The sequence below is a fragment of the Astatotilapia calliptera genome, chromosome 7 (genome assembly GCF_964374335.1).
Source record: "Astatotilapia calliptera chromosome 7, fAstCal68.1, whole genome shotgun sequence".
In the NCBI taxonomy this organism is placed as follows: domain Eukaryota; kingdom Metazoa; phylum Chordata; class Actinopteri; order Cichliformes; family Cichlidae; genus Astatotilapia; species Astatotilapia calliptera.
Window position 1 is genome coordinate 65,050,573 of NC_137428.1, and position 19,646 is coordinate 65,070,218.

At 40.5% G+C, this 19,646-nt stretch overlaps 1 protein-coding gene across 4 annotated transcripts; it reads left to right on the forward strand.

Annotated features, from left to right (window-relative positions):
• Window positions 1-2,931: 2,931 nt before the first annotated feature.
• LOC113027061 (protein tyrosine phosphatase non-receptor type 5) lies at window positions 2,932-19,188 on the forward strand. 4 transcript variants are annotated; one of them, XM_026176493.2, is made up of 14 exons: window positions 2,932-4,302; window positions 7,931-8,039; window positions 9,350-9,623; window positions 10,178-10,300; window positions 10,435-10,527; window positions 10,780-11,036; window positions 11,170-11,362; window positions 11,785-11,869; window positions 12,160-12,239; window positions 12,325-12,462; window positions 12,545-12,655; window positions 14,364-14,524; window positions 14,746-14,859; window positions 15,448-19,188. In XM_026176493.2, the coding sequence occupies exons 3-14, from the start codon at window positions 9,357-9,359 to the stop codon at window positions 15,539-15,541; spliced, it is 1,716 nt and encodes a 571-aa protein (XP_026032278.1). In that variant the 5' UTR covers window positions 2,932-4,302; window positions 7,931-8,039; window positions 9,350-9,356; the 3' UTR covers window positions 15,542-19,188. The 4 variants fall into 4 exon arrangements, with proteins under 4 accessions (XP_026032278.1, XP_080161016.1, XP_080161015.1 ...); XM_080304890.1 differs by lacking the exon at window positions 2,932-4,302 and adding an exon at window positions 4,334-4,491; XM_080304889.1 differs by lacking the exon at window positions 2,932-4,302 and adding an exon at window positions 5,433-5,731.
• The last annotated feature ends 458 nt before the right edge of the window (window positions 19,189-19,646 follow it).

The following is a 19,646-nucleotide window of genomic DNA, read 5'->3' on the forward strand; positions in this document are numbered from 1 at the left end:
TTTACTATAATTCCTTTCAAGATTAATGTCTCTTCTTTCTCTCAAAAATGCTCATGTTAAAACAAATCCGTGTACAAAACACATTTTGCATCCAATGTAAATAACCGACTGAGCACGTACACACAAATCCACATTCAGTGTTTAACAGATAAACAAAAACCTCCCATGAGGCTCATTTCCCATATAGCATCACATAAACGAATGAAAAAACTGAGGTCCTCTGCAAGCACTGGCAGACAACTAGCAATGGTTTATTTTTTTCCCTAGTCTAAATGATTATGAGTGGAATAACACTTTCATTTTGGTAATACTGCCGCTGTCATTTTCATATCGCCAGTCCAGGCGACACAGATGTGTTAAAGTTTTTTTTACATAGCTGCTCAGGAACTGGGAGGAGGTGTTTTTCTCACTATTTACTGGCACAAACAGCATTAAAAATAAGTCTTCTGGGTAAATTCCTGTGAATAATGTCATTTACATCAAATGGTAATATTTTAACGGAATATCTGAAGGGCGAACCGAGAAACAAGTGACCACTCGATTAGGAATAAATTACTATCTGAAGGCAAAAGTTAAAGTATAACCAAGTCGAGGACTACTGGCACTGAAAGATCAGTTATTTATAAGCAGATCTCTCAGTACTGTAAATCTACAAAAAAAAACCTGACTTTAAACAAATAGCAAATTATTGCCAAATTTCACATATTATACTTAATCTAATTTTTTTCTGTTTTTTTTTTTCTAGGAATGGGAAGCATCATATCATTCAGGAAGTACTTCAGCATTTTAGTAGAATTTCAGTAAAACCGATGTGAAACATGAGTCCGAGCTGCAAAGTACAAAAATTATTATTTATTTCATGCAGTTGATCAAACACTAAAAATACTTGGTCTTAAAACGTTTAATACTGCCCTTATTCGTTAAACCTGCTCTGCCTGGTAATAGTCATCTCTGATTTGCAACAGATGCTATAAACCAAAATAAAGTGCAGTGTTCATGGACAAGTTAGTCCATGAACACTGCACTTTTTTTGGTGCAAGGTCTCGCAGGATTGCAGTGTCAGAGAGCACATTTGACCCTGCACATTTCAGCTGTGTTTCACAAGTTTATTTAACTTGCTGTATAGTGTCACCATCATACCAGTGACAATAAACAAATATTTTCTCTAGAATTTCTTTAGATTTGATTTACCTAATCCTGTGAAATTACAACAAATAATGTGTCTTCTTTTATGAAACAGGAAGTGAGCCTGCTGCAGGCTGCGTTCATCAGATGAGCACTTTATAGCTCCCTGATTCTCTCTAATGCAAATGTGCAGCAAGATTATCCTGCCGGTTTGTGTTGGGCTGTGTTTTATGGCTGGAAACTGCTGCATTCATCTGAATGCGACACGATGAGTCACAGTCAAATCTGAGTTTGGCATCTGTTTGGTAACAGACAGGAAGGCTTTAAACCCAATTAGTGTGCTAAAAAAATAAATAAAAATAAACTCCCCACACAAAATACCACTTGGCTAAATGTTCCAGCAAGTATTAATGAGACAGAGTCTACTGGGTACGTTTATGAAGACACCAGCAGTGAGTCACTAGGACCACTAGATGCCTCCATTTGTTACCACAAGAATGTTGCTCCACAATCTGTTTTAATATGGAAAAAAACCCCACTTTAATAATTTTCTTACTGTTCTTTATAAGTTCTACATTGCACTTCATTAAGCTTTCCGGGAAGTAAGCATTTTAACACCTCTGTGAGATTACATCACATTTCAGTAAAATTGCTGTGTGGTATCAATTGTGTGAGAGAGAATGAGGAAGTGATGTCAGAGTTTGATGTTTCTGCGTGGCAGCTAGTGAACCGGACAGTTCAAGGCCACTGGATAAATCTTTCTTTGTATCATTAATTAGATTAGATCATAGCTTAATGGTGAAAAAAGGAAAAGGGGAATGGGAAGATGAAAGACAGAGGAGTTCATTTAGCTGACTGCAGTAGGAGAAAGGTGAGGATGTGTGGGAGAGATATATTGATGGAAAGGAGAGGACTCTGAAGTGGGTCATAAATAAGAAAGGGCAGAAAGAGAGAAAGTGTTTAAGGACACAAGGTTTAGTTTAGCAAGTCACTTGAATTTTATTGAGGAAACTGGAGAGACTGGTGTGAACCCGTTGTGACACCAGCTATAAGAGAAATGTTTTCAGACCGTGAGTTTTTATTTCTTTGTTTTTCATCATTATTTTTTTTTTTTAACTCCTGGGTTTGTGTTACACAAATGAGTACAGGTATCCCTAATATACACAACTCTGGCTGTGAGCACAACAACCTCTTCTACTTGCTGTTCAAACCTTCTATTTGTGCCGAGCAGCCAATCAGAAGAAATTTAACTTAAATAGAGGGGGAACAGGGTGAATACTTGAATTCATCAGTACAGACATATTTGTTCAGCTGAATGTTGAGATTATACTGGTAGGAAAGGTAGCAAAGGTGATAACCTGTATGTTGTTTTCACAGCTTGTTTCTGCTGCCTCCAAGTGGCCAAAGGGAAATCAGACAAGCTTTGGTGCCTTTAAATTTTCTCTTTGCAACAATTTGTCTTGTGTACAGAAGCACATTTTAGCAGAGGGCTCTGGTGTAACATATTAATTACTCTTTCATGTGTGACAATCTTTATCTTTTTTCCAAATAATATAATATAAACATTGTATGCAGTCTATGTTTGTTTTCCCCGTGATTTGTGTTGGTCATATAGAGGCTGTTTGTGCTGCTGGTGAGTTCAGAGAGCTCATGACAGGGAAAGGCTACCATATGGCAAGACAGGAAGGAGGGTGGGTGTGTGTGTGTGTGTGTGTGTGTGTGTGTGTGTGTGTGTGTGTGTGTGTGTGTGTGTGTGTGTGTGTGTGTGTGTGTGTGTGTGTGTGAGAGAGAGAGAGAGAGAGAGAGCACATCACATTGAAGAAGGAGGGATGGGAAATGACAAGAGGTTTAAGAAGACAGAGAATGATAGAGACCGGAAAAGGAGAATAGACCTGGGCGATGATGGGGTGGGGGGTGGTGACTGAGATGAGTGAGAGATGGTGGGTGGCAGAGCGTACAGCTTGGAAGCAGAGGAGGTGACAGTGGGGGGTGTTCGCTGCTCAGTGATGTGTTATGAGCCGACTTCCCCCACTACACACACAGAGACACACGTCTTTTGTCACTTAAGAAGATGTTGATTTCTTCTTTTATTGTTTCCTGGAGAGTTTTTTTCTTTATTGTCGTTATTATAAACAGATTCAGCAAAGCATTTATCTCCTCGAGCTTCATGATGTCCTCCAGCCTGTCTGTTGCAATAAACCCCAATCACCCTTCAGTAGCAAAGACGATGCAAATCTTCAGAGACAAATTGGTCGCAAATGTATTTTCTCAAAGAAACAGCTCGTGTTTGTTGGTATGTTTCTGGTGTTAGATAAATTTGATGTATTTTCAGCTGCAGATTATCAACTGGTTTTTTTTTTAAGTAAGGTGGCTAAATGACAGATCCAGTGACCCTTTTCATTGTAACACTGAAGAAGCAATGTGGCTCAACAATGCCTGTATTTTATTTATTTATTTATTCATTTATTCATTTATTTTTTACCTTTTTTGAGCTATAATCAAAGCCTAGAGTCTGTTGGCAGCATGCATTTGCTTCAGGTTTTGGCATTTTTAGTGGGGTTTGCCAACTATAATTAAAATATATGTAATATATCCAGGCTTATCCTTCACCACTAAAACTTAATGGTTTACCTTGTTGAAACCTTCCTTTAGAGGTGAGCCCCCCTGATATAACTGTATTAACAGATTTATGTCCCCACAATAAGATTAATAAACACACTCTCTCTCTCTCTCTCTTTTGCTCTAGCTCTCTCCTTAGCTCCCTCCCTCCCTCGCTCTCCCTTATTCTGGCTCTGTTGCCAAGGCTACCGTACAGCCTCTTGCTGCATATACCTAGACGAAGCTGCCGCCTGTGGATCTCTCTCTCTCTCCTTCAGGATACAAACAAAAGAAAACCCATCAGACTTTCATACCTCTGTCTCTCTTTCTCTCACGGACACACAAACACACACACCCCTTACATTTGCAATTTCTTGTTTTCCTAGGCTCACACGCGTCCTCTTACTCTCTGTGTCTCTCACTGTCGGTCTGTCTCCTTCTTACATGCAAACACACTCCTCCATCTCCCAGACAGAGAAGCAGTAAAGGGATTGGCGTGGTTCTTGGTGTTTGGCTCCTGGTGGTTTGGCTCACAGGGAGCAGAGCAGCAGATGGCGATGTGAAGACGGGCTCAGCCAGGTAAGAGGACTTATCCTAACCAGACTTAAGGCTGTGGTTGAGTGACTGTGACCGTTCCAGCCCTCCTCGCCTCTCCGCTGTCTCTCGCTCTTTCCCCCTGCGTGGCTGTATGACATGAGGTGAATACCAATTCCTCAGCAAAGCCCCTACGGTTTACATGGCCGCTGCGCTTTCCTGTGCTGTAAAAAGGTAGGAGATGTGTGATGTAGGAGGTGTATATGTGCGTGTTTATTCTTAGATCATTGAAACTGATCATTTGCCAACAGGTTGGTCCGTCGATGGCGCTTTTAACTGTGTATTTTCCTTCTCGTTTATCACTCAAAGCTTGATTTCCTCTGTGTTGTATCATGTCTATGTGACAATGTGGGAGTTACCAGAGAGAGATGCAACAGTCCACCTCCCCGAGTGATTCATTACTAATCCATCCAGCTCTGCACTGTGTGGTCGCTCTAGCTCACCGTAGCCATGTACGTGATATGAATGGTGTTTTGTCTTAGTATGAATGACTGCCAGAGAATGCCATTCCTGCACTGGTGTTTTGATGCAGTGCAATCATGTAACACAATCTTTTGTCACCAAGAATCCAGATTTATCTCCAGCAGCCTGTAAATCAATTTGCTATGCAGCACATTTTAATTATTCATACAGTACAGCTTTGGCTGAATTGTAAGTTTATATGTGCCTTAATGAGATTTCTCTCCAAAAATACCCATGGAGCAGCTGCGAGCGATCGTGGGAGTGTATGTAAACAATAGAGCTGATTGATTATCTGTCTTTGTGATATACAAGAAAAGGCTGCAGGTTTGCTGGGCATTTCATTTTAAGGTCATTGCTGGCTTATGTGTGTATTAATATCAAGATTTTCTGTGTGTGTATGGGAGATAAAGGTTGATGAGGCTGGTCTTGGCCCTCGTGACTTTATCTCATGTTTCCATCTCATCATCACTTTCAGTAAGAGCTTCCTCTTACCTCGTCTCTCTGCCATATGAGCACTTCAGCAACACACTTGATACTCGCCCTTTATTCACTTTGATTCTCCTGGAAACAGGTTGTTTTTTAAATAACAGACTAAAGAAGCAGATTTGGACTTATTGTTTTTCCACACAGAGACGCTGGGAGCATCAGGAATATCCATTAAAGCGCACGCCAGCTGTCACCACTTTAATTCCCCCTGTTCCCGACAGTAGGAAAAAGCTATACACAGCTGGCAGCCCCCTTCTCATTTCTGGTCCTCGAGCCCTTCTGGGACAGAGGCAATAGGCATTTTGTACGGCCCACTTTTAGACTCCATTGGATGGTGGGTTCTTGAATGGTTGCAGATCAATGGAAACAGTATGCGCATACTCTATTTGAAGACTGAGGGGGTGGTGTTTGTAAGACCCAAGGACAGTACACCTTCAATGAGGAATGAGGCTCAATCCGTCATCAGGTTTGACCTATTTGCTTTAAATTCACTCGGCCTGAGCTCAATCCTCAGCTAAATGATTCTGATCTTTTTGGATTTGTAATAAAATCTTTAATTTTCATTGTAAGCTCCTGAACTATCTGTGTTAATATATTCTATAGAAGCATCAGTTGAAACAAAGCTTTCTTTTCGAGAAATTTGCAAACATACCAGATATGACTGTGAAATGCAGATAAAATCATGCACAAAACAGCTGGAATGGGAACAGTAAATTGCTCTGGGTTGATGTTTTTGTTTGTGTTAAATGATTATAGTGTAAATGAAAAGCTTATCATAAACTTTCAGATTTTTTTTATTCTATTATGAATAAATTCTATCTTCAGAACTGTAATTAAATATACCTTTACATGTACATGCAACATGTTTGGAAACAGAATGCAATATAATATAGCTGACCAGATATATATTATTTATTCATCAGTTTAACTGAATCCGGAGTTGCAGCGAGTATTTTAATTCTCATCTGCAGACTACGCAAACAGCAATATTTAAATTCATGTCTTTTTCTGCAACGTTAGAAACATTAAAAAGGGAAGGAACAGAAATTGTACAATAATCTGGAAGTAATGAGAAACTTCTGATGTATTTAGCGTGTACAATTCACTAATGTTGGAGTAATGAGTAATGAATGAGTAGGAGAAGAGGACTCGTGACCTCAGGATTTCTGAGATCCCAGCGACTGCTTGGGTTAAATATATCAGACAGTTTGCCAAACAAGCGCTGAGACAAAGCAAGTAGCAGAAAAACAGAAATATTTACCTCAAAGAATAAAAGCAAAGAGAGGCCGATTTTTTTTTTTCTTAGGGCAAACGTGAATGTTGTCACTGCTCTCCCAGTGCAGATGTGTGTTTGTGTTTTTCATTTTTCATGCGGGGTATCTGACAAAAGTCTGTGTATATGTGCGCGCACACACACACACACGCTACAGTATGCTGGTTGCCACAGTTACCAAAACGCCAACCTCACTGCGTCATTGCTTCAGACAACCTTCACACAAAAAAAAGAGTTGCTCTTTCTTCCATTCATCCCTTCATCCACTCTTCTACCTGTCCACCTATTGTTGAAAAATGGAACACATTGAAGCACTCTTATACAACACAATCCATGCCTGTGTGTGTGTGTGTGTGTGTACTTAACATACGTGTGTACGTTGCATGTATGCACATTGCCATGGCTACAAGCCAGTCTAACTGGCGTCATCACTTCAAAACCACCTTCACAGCAAGCAAAGAGAAGGAAACGGACTCAAAGTGAACACACACACACACACTAAGCTCCTGCTACTGGTGTGGTCTCATATTCCGCTGAGCACACCCCATTCGTTCAACAGGGTCCAGTGGCACATAAGGAGAGAGGGGGAGATGGTAGAGAGGAGAGGAGGGCAGAGAAGGCTCGACTTCATCATGCATACTGATTCGACTGGAGCAATCTGAATGTATTTCTGAGGGTGTCTGCTTAGTCTGGCTTGAATTATCCCTGCCTCTTCGGGATGCAGAGAGAGGCAGGGAAAGAAAGAGTGGGGAAGAAATATTGACAGTTTACTGTGTCACCTTACATCACTATCCTCCCCTCATGAGCGCACAGCTGGGAGTCTACAAGGGTGCTACTCTGATCCATCATTAGAGAAAGCTGAATTATTAACCCTCTCTCAGTGTCTATCAATGTTACCAGTTGGATTTGTCACTCTACTGTCTATCATAGACTTTAAACTAATGGATGTATCCACCGTGTCATCGCTCATTGGTTCGTAAACTGATATTTTGATGCCCAGACTTGCATCTAGGAGGTATAGGGCTCACACCACACAGACTCGGATAAATGGCGCAAACTTCTGCGATTTAATTGTATTAACAATAGTCCGAAAGGTTCACTGCTTAAGTGGTAGTGTTAACATATCATATTATCAAGTGATCGTTTAAAATGGTCACACCGTGAACCACGTATAACCATGCAGGTGACTCATAAAACTGTATTTTTTGCACCAGTTTTGTATTATTTTGTATTATCCCTGGCTATTTGAGGAAGAGACACTTTCTTACTTGTTTGTTGTTTTTTTCTGCTCCAGAGGTTGGAGAGATTTGCATGTTTAGTACATCTGCAACAGCTTTATCATTTTGCTAACCTTTGAATGTAAGCCCTGAGCTACTGTCTTGTGTCTTTTAGAATTGACTCTGCCTCACAATGGCTGACTGTGACCGGATGCCCCAGGATACAGGTTTTACCTTGATCATGTGATGTGACTCCCCTGCCAGTTCGTTGCCATCTCTCATAGGTCAGTCAGTCATTTGACTTTATTGACCTTTGATGTTAGAAAACACACAACGCATTGTCTTTGTGTTCAGATCGTGGCACGATGTGTTGCTTTTTGAGATCTTTTATCTTGCTGAAGCAGGCTCTTTAAGGGATTTCTTGATTCATCAGATCTGCCAGTAATCAGGCCTGAGTATGTTTAGTGAAACTGAACTTAGCTTTCAAAACAATGTGGTTAATTACAGTTAATTCATGATTAAACAGGAGGGGCAATCACTGTGTTACACAGGACCAGGTAGGCTTGGATAACTTTTCTCCCTTAATCAATGAAATCATCATTTAAAAACTGCATTTTGTATTTACCCTGCTTATATTTGACTCTGATAATAACATTGTTTTGATTATCTGAAACATGTGACAATATCTATCTATCTATCTATCTATCTCTCTCTCTCTCTCTCTCTCTCTATATATATATATATATATATATATATATATATATATATATATATATATATATATATATATATATATATATATAGAAAGTGCTGAGCGGAAAAGAGCTTTGAATACACTGCTGACTGTGTGTGTGTGACTGTGTTGTCAGTAGATGATAATGCTCAGGACGGATGAGAGGGATGAGAGCCACTCAGTTGCCAAGGTGACGGACAGGGCTGTAAACACGCTACCCCTGACTCATTTCTCCACAATGGAGCCTCTCTCTCTCTCTCTCTGTCAAATTCACACACACACACACACACACACACGATGGAGTCCAATCTAAGGGAGACAAGAGGATCCGGAGATGAGAGCCACTCTGTGCTGCTTAGCTGTACATTTGAATAGACCTGCAGAATAAACGCAACCTTTTTGTCATATACACGCTCATTTAGAACCACACATTAGACACACGCAATGTGACAAACACAGATAGCACATACTTGAAATGAAAATCAGCATGTAGTCCCAGTGTGGCTGAAAATTATGGCCTCGACATTTTATTGTACACAGAAGCAGAAAAATCGCAAATAAGTTGTAAGTACAGAAGAACACCTGCATGTTAACATCTGTATGTTTCAAACACCAGGTACTGTAGGTGTTTCAGAGTCTAGGATCCTATCAAAGATCTCCAAAGTATAAGTAAATGTGTTGCCATTTGTCTACATTTTTAAAGGGTTAAAAACTGGAGTTTGTATTTGATGGGATGATTTTCAGATAATGGCACACATAAAACCGAACACCTAATGATAAACACGTGTAAACTAAATGCATTTAAAATCTGATTTATAACATATGAAAGGCCTTTTAACACAAAGGAACCTCGTTCAACAGGGGCATCATGACCCGTCGGCTGAGTAGCTCCACTCGTTCCCACACCGAGGACTCCATCTTCCTGAGGCCTGATGAGGATCCCGTTTGGCTAGACGAGCCCACAAAGACTGAAAAAATTGGCGACGGAGCCCTTAAAAAAGACGGGCTCCTAGAATGTAAAGATGGAACCGCTGAGGGCCAAAACCCCCAAGAGGAAGTGTTTTTACGCAAGGTGTACACACTGGTGATTGAACTCCACTGCTGGGCAGCACTGTTTATCACTTCCCAAATCTTGGTATGTGTTCCAGGCTCTCTATCATCTGCTTTTAATCAGAGTAAGTTTTTAGGTCGTCTTTGGGTTTCACCTGCAATATCCGCCTTGCAAATGACAAGTCAACACTTAAGCTTGAGGTTTTCTTTCAGCTTGACCTTTAATTTTCCACAGTGGTTTATCTTTTCATATGTATGATTGCATTTTCATATTTGCTTCAAGTGCTTCAGGCTTGGAAAATACTTTTTCTGGGGGTGGCTAGATGAGGCTAAAATTTGACACCTCTTCACCATTAATTCCCTCTTCCTGTTTCCGTCTATTGTTGACTTCATGTTTGATTCATTTAAACAGAAAAAAGGACAGGTGCAACATTACCATAAGTAAATAAAAGAGCCTCGTAAATGCAGCCACGATTACGACACTAGACTCTATGTGGACAATTTACATATTTTTTATGCCTGTGTAATGGTCCACCTTCTTTCCTTTTCGCTTTTCACCTGAGAATGGCTGCAGTCCGATTTCCAGTGCATGAATGACTGGAGTGGTGACAATCTGCCTTCCTTCTTCTCTCCCCCCAGGGGTACTGGATATTTTTTGTGGTGGATGGAAATGGGCCACTCTCTTCCATCTACAAAGCCCTGCAGGTCATTGACTTCTACCTGGGGTTCATCTTACCCTGCCACCCTATTTTTGGAACGGATGTAAGTATCAATCCTAGATGTGGCTGACAGCTTTTAAGTCTGGGTGGAGAATAAACAGCTGTTTAACAGGATGTGAAGCACTCAACTATGTCTGACTAACTCATTCTCTCTCTGTGTTTCCCTTTATTGGCCAGTCAGTGGTGATGAGGGATGTGGTAAACACCACAGAGCACAATTGGATTGTTCATGGCACTGCAGGCATCGGCGTGGCCATCTGTGTAGTCATGGTAAAACACTGGCTGGATCCTTTATTTTAAGCTCTATTTTTATGCAAACATTTCACAATTTTGGTCATTTCAGCATGAATTTAATGCATGATGCATGCTGAATTGGTGTTATTTGCTATAAAGATGGAAAATAATCTTAAAAGGAAACAAGATCGATTGAATCGGTTGTTTCTTAACGTAGCGACCTGTTGTTGTGTGTTTGATTGATTTACTTATTGACTGCTTCTTTTTTGTCTTCTTTTCTATCCTTAGATCATCCACCTGGTGTGCAAGTGGAATTATGGCTCTGGCTTGTGGTCATCAGGAACTGTGTCGAGGGACATTGGTGATCGACGTCAGTCTGTGAGCCGTCAGCCCTCTTTCACCTTGTCAGAGTGGACAGATGCCCAGGAGGATCTGATAGACCTGGACCCGGTGCCCCAGACTCCAGTATTTGATATAGGTGCAGATACCAGGACGGAGGGAGATGCTGCCACCCTTACTGTCACACCAGTGGGGCTTCAGGAGAGGTTAGAAAAGAGCATCCAGCAGGTGGAAATGTTTGCATTTATGTTTGTTTTTCTTCCAGCAGGGAGACTCACACTTTATTCATTCATTTGTAATGCAGATATATGCATTTGTCTGACTGTCTGAATAAAACAGGAGAGGCTCCAATGTTTCCCTGACCTTGGACATGTGCACACCAGGCTGCACAGAGCCCTATGGCTACGGAGCCCAACTCTCTCCAAGAGACCAGTCGGCCCAGGAGTATCTCCGACAGGGAACGCACGTCCTGACCCCTGCCATGCTACACACAAGGGCCATGGACGACCAGAGCCTGCAGGCTGAGTTTTATGTGAGTGCAGCAACAGTAGCTCAGCCACCTACGTTCTCGAGATTAATATGAAATGAACAGAGACTCGCCGGAAAAGACGTACATGCACACACAGATGCAGCCACACACACCGATCGGTGCTCTGCACACGCCCGTAAGCTTTTCTACTTTCTGTTAGTGGGCGGAAGATGGAGGGATGCAAGCATTTTTTTTCTTTTTGCATACAAAAACCCACAGAAAATTCTTGTGTCTGTTAGGAAGAAGGATGCGCGTTCACACACACACACACACTAATACAGCAATGGTTGAGTGTGAGAGGCTGTGAACGACTTCACGTGTTTAATATTATTTCCTCACCGTTTGGTTGTTATGTAGAAGGTGACTTTTGGACTTCCCCATTTCTTCACTTTCATTTGCCTTCATTGTTCTGTGTCCATTGGCAGGAAACTCCCATGAACTTTGTGGACCCTAAGGAGTACAATTACCCAGGGCTGGTGAGAAAGAATCGCTACAAAACAATTTTACCCAGTAAGTAGAGCTGTAACACAAGCTAGTGACATCAGTTACTATAAACATAATATTGAGGTAGCAATTTTTAAAACTATTTTTATGCTGATTATCTTAAATAATTTTGCATCCTCTTTCACTTTAATGTTAAAATGTGTTTGCAAGACATCAAATTTCCAGTATTTATGTTCACAATGACACACATAAGGGTGCAACCATTTTGTATCACTGAGCTGTAGGATGAGATACAGAATGAATGAATGTGTAACCAGCTCCCTTTCTCATGATAATGTCACATTGTCCACCTGCAGACACGCACAGCAGAGTGATCTTGAAGTCACAGGATGAAGATGATTTTCTTTTTACCTATATCAACGCTAATTATCTCAAAGTAAGTTCAAATGCACTCTGATGCAGCGATTTGTTATGGCTTTGATATGTAATGGTAGCAAAACAACGAGTGTGTGCATGTGCAGGGTTATGGGGGCGAGGAGCGTGCATACATTGCTACCCAGGGTCCCACTGTGAACACAGTGGGGGATTTATGGAGGATGGTGTGGCAAGAGAGGACCCCAATCATAGTGATGATCACCAACCTGGAGGAGAAGAATGAGGTAACTATTCAAAGGATTCTTTGATAAATGTTCCTAAATATTAACCAGCTATATTATCTGCTGTGTCTATTGTTTCTTGTAGAAATGTGCTGAGTACTGGCCCGAGGACACTGTGACACACGAAGGCATCGAAATCACTGTGGTCAAGGTGACCCAGGAGGATGACTACAGTCTGAGGGTGTTTACTCTGAAGGTAACCGACAGAGAATGCATTAATATGTGAAATACAAAGGGTGAACCACAACAACACCACTTTAATGTTTTAGCTTCAAGTAATGCCAAAAAGCTGTTTGCCTCTAATGATATGCATACATGAAAATGGAAACAACCTTATACAGAGGTGGATGGGTGGCGGGATGGGGTTACAGTGGTGGATGCTCATGTTAAGCGTGGCCAAAGTTTCATTTAGGTCAACATATGTAAAACTAATCCCGGTGAGCCAAAAGCTCAGGTCTGCTCCAAATAGTCTGCTCGAGACAGATGTCAAATGGAGTGGATATCCCTAATACGGTCTCAGGCACAGGTCTGGCTGTGAGCACATAAGCCCCACCCATCTGCTGTTCACATGTTCTGTTTGTAAGAGGCAGCAAATCAGAAGAAAGTTGACCTAAAGGGATGACAGAATACATACTGAGAGGGGTGCACAAAGAAATAAGTGAACGAAACAAAAATATAGAACTAGTTACAAGTTATTTTAATTTTTTTTCTGGTGCTCATACTGTCAAATATACAGTATGAATTAAAACAAAACTAAGGGTTCACAGCCAGGTTCTTAACATGTAATTAGGAACAGAAGTGTGCAAGTTAAACCCTGTCATCTGTATGCTAATGTGCTTAAAGCAGTAAAGGCTTTCATGAGCAGGTAACATCAGAAAGCCTCTGTATCATTGTCCTGAATGATGCCTTGATAAACTTTAGAATTCATTTTCCTCTCTCTTGGCCCAAAGGCGATAAGCCGTGGCAAAGTTGACAATCCTGCACGTGGCTAATTCCAAAGGATTACCCACCTTTACTTTATATGTCATCTGTGTTAGCAGACGTCTTTCCACGTAACACCCTAAAAAATTTTAAAAGTGTGCTTTATGTTATATTCAAAGTGGAAATTTCTCTAAAGATATGTTACATTTTTGTTTTTATTCTTTCAATCTAAGGCACTTAAATTAAATGTCATCCCTTAGGTGCCAATTTAAATTCAGATGTTAGATGTGGATCAGAACTATCTGCATGGCTACAATATCAGCCATAAATCCGTGCGTTTTAATTAGCTACTTTTACCTGCATCTGCTGATACGTATGTGCACGATTAAATGCACTGTTTACATGATGATCCCTCGATTAATGTCACAAAAACACTGCAGAAGATTATTATTTTGTGTTCCCGACTCAACAAAAACATGTTTCTAAAATTATGTGTATCAAACAGTCATATTTTATCCAGTAATTTATCACAACAGATATGGGTGTTGGAAGGTGGTTCGCTCAACGCTCCATTCATGTGTTCATGATGGGTGCTTTATTTTTAATTTGAGGTCATGGTGGCATCGGCACTTAGCAAACAAAACAAGATAATTCAGTAAATGCAGCCTGCATCCGATTGCTAAGCACCAGGGGATCATTATGTAACTGCAATGAGTTAAAAGCTTGTTGATTATTCATCTCCTCATGTTATGTTGTTTATCTATAGGATTCATAATTATTGGTAGACTGACATTCAGAAATTTGTTTATGCTCAGTACAGACCAGGACAAATAGTCTGTTTTTGTACAATCTCTTTTTTTAATGTTTGTTCTGCGTTCACTACTAAACCAAGGCAACTGTTTGGTCAAGCATGAAGAGCAACAGGTGTTCTCTGTGTGCTTGGTATAATGACATCTGTGTCACTGTCTGTGTGCATGCACCAGTGCGGGGAAGAGGAGCGCACTCTGCGGCAGTACTGGTACACTTCCTGGCCTGATCAGAAGACCCCAGACAAGGCTCCACCCCTGCTGGAGCTGGTGCAGGAAGTGGAAAGGGCCCGTGAGGAAGCCCTGCCCTCCAGTGGCCCTATAATTGTCCACTGCAGGTACAGGGCTAAAGCAACTTGTTTGTAGTATTGGGAGCATGAAAGATTTCATATTTAGAAGATAAAGCCATCTTTAGTTTTATATTACAGTATCTTGTTTTGCTGGTTTTTGTCACTGCACAAATCAATTCAGTTCCTCGATTTATGGTGCCTTCGCTGAAATTGAAATTTCAGTGAATACAAAAATCCAACACATTACTTCTCCAACTTTTTCTTTACAGTGCTGGAATTGGTCGAACTGGCTGCTTCATTGCCACCTCCATCCTGTGCAAGCAGCTGAGGACTGAGGGTGTAGTTGACATCCTGAGAACCACCTGCCAGCTCCGTCTGGACAGGTGAGATATGCTTAGAGCTCTTATCTGTGCTCGTGCCTATCTTTAGTTCTGGCATAAAAGCTCAGCTGACGTAGTTTGATTTAGTTCCAAAAAGAAGGTCACCAAACCTTCTTCTAAATTATCTGTCCCTCCATCCGTCTTGTGCTTATCCAATTCAGGACCGGGTCGGGGATCTTAAAATTATAGTCCATTAATTACACACTTCAAAAAACCATGCATGGTTCTGTGAGTGTTAAAGGAAATGATTACCTTTACTCACTTTTGAGTCAGAAAACAACAAGCATGGGTGCTACTAGTAATATTATTTATGTGAGGTACAATCCCAGCCGGCCATCAAGCACATTAGAACACCCACAATGAAAGCAGTCATTATTAGCGTTATTGGATACATCTGAGTTTAATAAGTCAAGATGTCATGGCTAATGTATTTCATTCATTGTTTGAAAAAATGTGATAAACATTTTATTTTTTGCTGGAGCTGATAAACAAATGTTGACTTTAAACGAAATTTTTCCATTTAATTTTGTTATATAATTACTATGTGAAGTGTTAGATTTAATGGTATCTCTTTGTGTGTGTGTTTTTCAGGGGTGGCATGATACAGACGTGTGAGCAGTACCAGTTTGTGCATCACGTCCTGAGCTTGTATGAGAAGCAGCTTTCTCAAACTGCTGAGGAGTAGATGGAGCCCAACAGCCACACCCAGACCGAGACACACCACTGTACACGTAACCGCCTCAGGTGGTATGCACCACTGTACCTAACATCATCTCAATCTCACCCTTTAACAAGTTCAAACCATGTTATTCTCTTCACTCAAGGCAGGGTCACTCAAACAGAACTGAATCTGTGCTAATTGTGCGTGGTTGAGTAGAACAAATATAGAGGAGGTGTGATTTGAGATAACTCACCTGAAAATAGTAGTAACGCAGTCCCATCGATCCACATGTTCTTGATAAGTTGAAGCAGTCACACCTAAAATAATCCAAGCCAGCACTCTCGCCTTCATTTCATTTGCACTGCTAAGGTTTCCATCACACCACTGCACATTAGTCTCCGTCATCGAGGCCTTGTTTTGCACTTGGTCTAAAACAGCTTCCTCGTGTAATGATTGTACAGTTATCGAAAGGTTAGACTGGAAGTGAAGTATAATCAGATCGCCTGCAGTGGTGTGACTTACCTGTAAGGAAATGAAAGAAAGTACGTGTTGACAATAAGGGCCCTTTACAGTATAAGTGTCAGCATCGTTTAAATCTACAGAGATAATCAAATGCCAGCCTAATATTTAACTATACTGATATAAAAGTTCATATGAAATGTAAAAGTAAATGACGTCTAGCCTTTTCTCTCAATTTCAATGTAAAAAAAAAAAAAAAATCATTACAGAAGGCCTGTCTCAACTTTTGCTGCATTCAAGAGTCACCTCATCTTCAGGTTGCATGGTGCTAAGTGTTCATTAAAGGCATGTGCAATGTTATGGAACATAGGAATGTATAACGATTAGGTTATTAACTAACTAATTAGTAGTGATGGGATTTCCGGCTCTTTTTAGAGATCCGGCTCTTTCGGTTCGGCTCACTAAAAAGAGCCGGCTCTTTCGGCTCCGAACCGGCTCTTCAGGTTGTTTTGTTGCTTTAATTAATTTATTATTAACAATAATATAAAATTATGCACAAAAGGAATTACTAACATAAAAACAAGTGGTTTTATTTATATATGTTTATATATAAATATATGCGGTGGCCCCTAGAGACAAAACACGTACAAACTCCAAAACACATTTCTAGCATGAACTGAACTTCCAAAGCCGAGCTACTAGATCACTTAAATTACACAATTGAAAGCATGTGTGTATTGTTTGTGTATTTATACACAGGCACTCATATATATATTCAAATAATTTAAAAACAAGTTCATTTACCTGTTATTACCACACACCAAATCCGGTCGTTGGTACTTGCTGGCTTGTGTAGCCACAAGATAACAAAGGCTCAACACTGCGCCCAGCATCCTGGAGCACTTCTGTTGTCTTTTGTACGTGTTTTGAGTTTTTATGTGCTTCTGAGTTTTTACGTGCTTCGGAGTTTGTACGTGTTTTTACGTGTTTTGGAGTTTTTACGTGTTTTGGAGTTTGTACATGCTTCAGAGTTCGTATGTGATTTGAAGTTTGTATGTGCTTTGTCTCTAGGGGCCACCGTAAATATACTTTTATTTATTCACTCCACATAAAATGTAATAAATAAATCATATAATACAAAAATCAACTATTCACATTTCAAGTTTTAACTATTTAAATTTTCAGCTTTTTCCTTTCACAAATTTAAAGTGAAAAGAACACAAAACACTGCAAACCACAACACAATTAAATATAAATTATAATATGAAAACTAAAAGAACATGCATATTCTCTGTCATATGGACCTGCATGAATAAACTTTCTCAATCCTTTATCATCTGCAACTGAAAATAGTTGTGGATGATTACTATACCTTTCTAATGTTGTTGTCCCTGCCTCTCTTTCTCTCTCTCTGGCTCTGTTCCTGTGCTACTGAGTGTAACTACCGCCCCTCCCCCCTCTGCCCAGCATAAAGCACAAGGCTCGCGTGCAGAGTGAAGCGGAAAAAAAGCGCGAGAGGGAGGCTGAGAGAAAGAAAAAAAAAAGAAAACCCACGTGACGGCTCACGATAAGGTGACGGCTCACGATAAGGAGCCGGCTCGCGTCGTTCACGTCAAAGAGCCGGCTCTAAGAGCCATTTCGTTCGCGAACGACCCATCACTACTAATTAGGATTTCTGTGCAATCTACAGTATTACAGTTTTACCATGCTGCCTGTGCAGTCCTCATGGCCCATGATGTTTACAGTAAACAACTTCTGCATTAAGGCCACATAGACGTTAACTCAGAGGCGTCACAGAGCCAGGGATACTGAGGGGACAGAGGCCAGAAATAGAATCACACCATTAGAAAAATCAATGCAGGAGCTCCGGAGAATCCATTGTGCACAATCGACGTTTCCAGTGACACACACGGGAGGATGTAATGAAGAGGAAAGCAAAAAAAAAAAAAAGTTGCATAAACAATACACCATAAACATAAGGATATTCTTGTAAATGTCCAATTTTCTATCATGAAGCTTGTTGCCCTCAGAGTTTCAAGTTCTGCAATGCCTCTGCTTTAAACAGTAGCTTGAACACATCTGTGAAGTAAGAAGCCCATGATTGTTGTATAGACAGGCCAGGCCTAATCTGTATGAAGCACAATAGACCAACAAAGGTTGTCTCTCCGATGTTCAGCTGTAAAAGTTCTTTTTTCTGTATTGTGTTTTGATTGTGTTGAGTTTAATGGATTGCATGTGCTGTATGGGACTCCATAGGTCCACAATCAAAGCGACGTGATTGGTTGTCCTGCTTTTTGTTGTGTAAAAGGGTTTAAGCCTATTATTATTGCTTGCTCTCGGCCAATGCTTTTGATACAGTTTGCTTTTGTGAAACCAACCAGAGATATTTTTAGAACATTTTGATACAATCCTTTCGAGTAGATGCCTTGTGTATATTTCCGTTTACACCATGATGGAATGTAGCTCATACTGTGGATCAAACCATCGGTTTATATTGCAAGATTTAACGGAACAAAATGTGACAACTACCTAAGTTACCTTACAGTACAGAAGATAAATAGATTATGTTCAGTATTATTACTTTAGGTCTTTAGGCTTTGCTTTAATATGCTTTGCTTTCTGTGTACGTTTTTATCGTTTTCTTGGAGAATTTTACCTCAGACTGAGTTTTCACACAGTCCCCACTCTATTCTATCTGTGACTCGAGGCCACTCTCAGTTGACAACACGAGAAATAATCGCTATGTGTAAGGCAGCTAAAACAGTGAAGACAGTTTTCTACAAAAAGTCAAACAACTTCTATCTTGACTATCATGACGCTTCAGATCAGTGGCCCCGGACGTTATCAGAGGATGAACTTACCAGAGTGGGCTCGGACCGCTTTATAAATAAGACATCAGCCGGGAGAATATAACTGCCAAAATGACCTTTTACAGCAGCACCTGGTTGAGACAGACAAGAAAGGCTACAGTGTATTGTCAGGCATGTGACATAATCTTCTGATAATCTCCAGGCTACTTGATTGAAAAGCTTCTATTTTGAGTGTTTGTTGTCCGTGCTTACTTGGACTTCTTCTGAAGATCAAAATGGGGATAACTTAATAGCCAAACAGTCAGACGTACAACCAACCAGCAATCAGTATTCCTCTCCTCTGCTACAGTATCGCTTTAAGTTGTGACTTTTTGCATCCAAATAAAGATAGATTTTCATGAATTTGTGTTGTTGTTTTTTTAGAGTTACTCTGCCCTGATCATCTGATCAGTCTTTTTTCCACCCCCAGTCTTTTTTGGTTTCATGCTGACAGGCTGCAATCGCACACGTTCACCGCTAGGGGTCAGTATATGCGATCTAATGACACACATTGCCAAACCTCCTGCAGGCAACTGCTCGCTGACAGATTGTTCAAAGCAACAAAACAAAGGCTTTAATCTAACAATAGAGAGCTGATGAATTCAATGAATTCAGTGAATTTACTTGGCGGTGAATTCAAACACCAATCATCCATTCATTGCAGAAACCGGGCTGAGTGAGAATGCGATACTGTAGATCGATCAGTTTTCGTTTCTTGCACATTATTTTTAAAACACTATCTTGAAAAACATAATCAAAATTAAATCAGTGGCATCCAAATGACACTTCAGCGTAGCCTGTATCTTTCACAAAGAGAAACG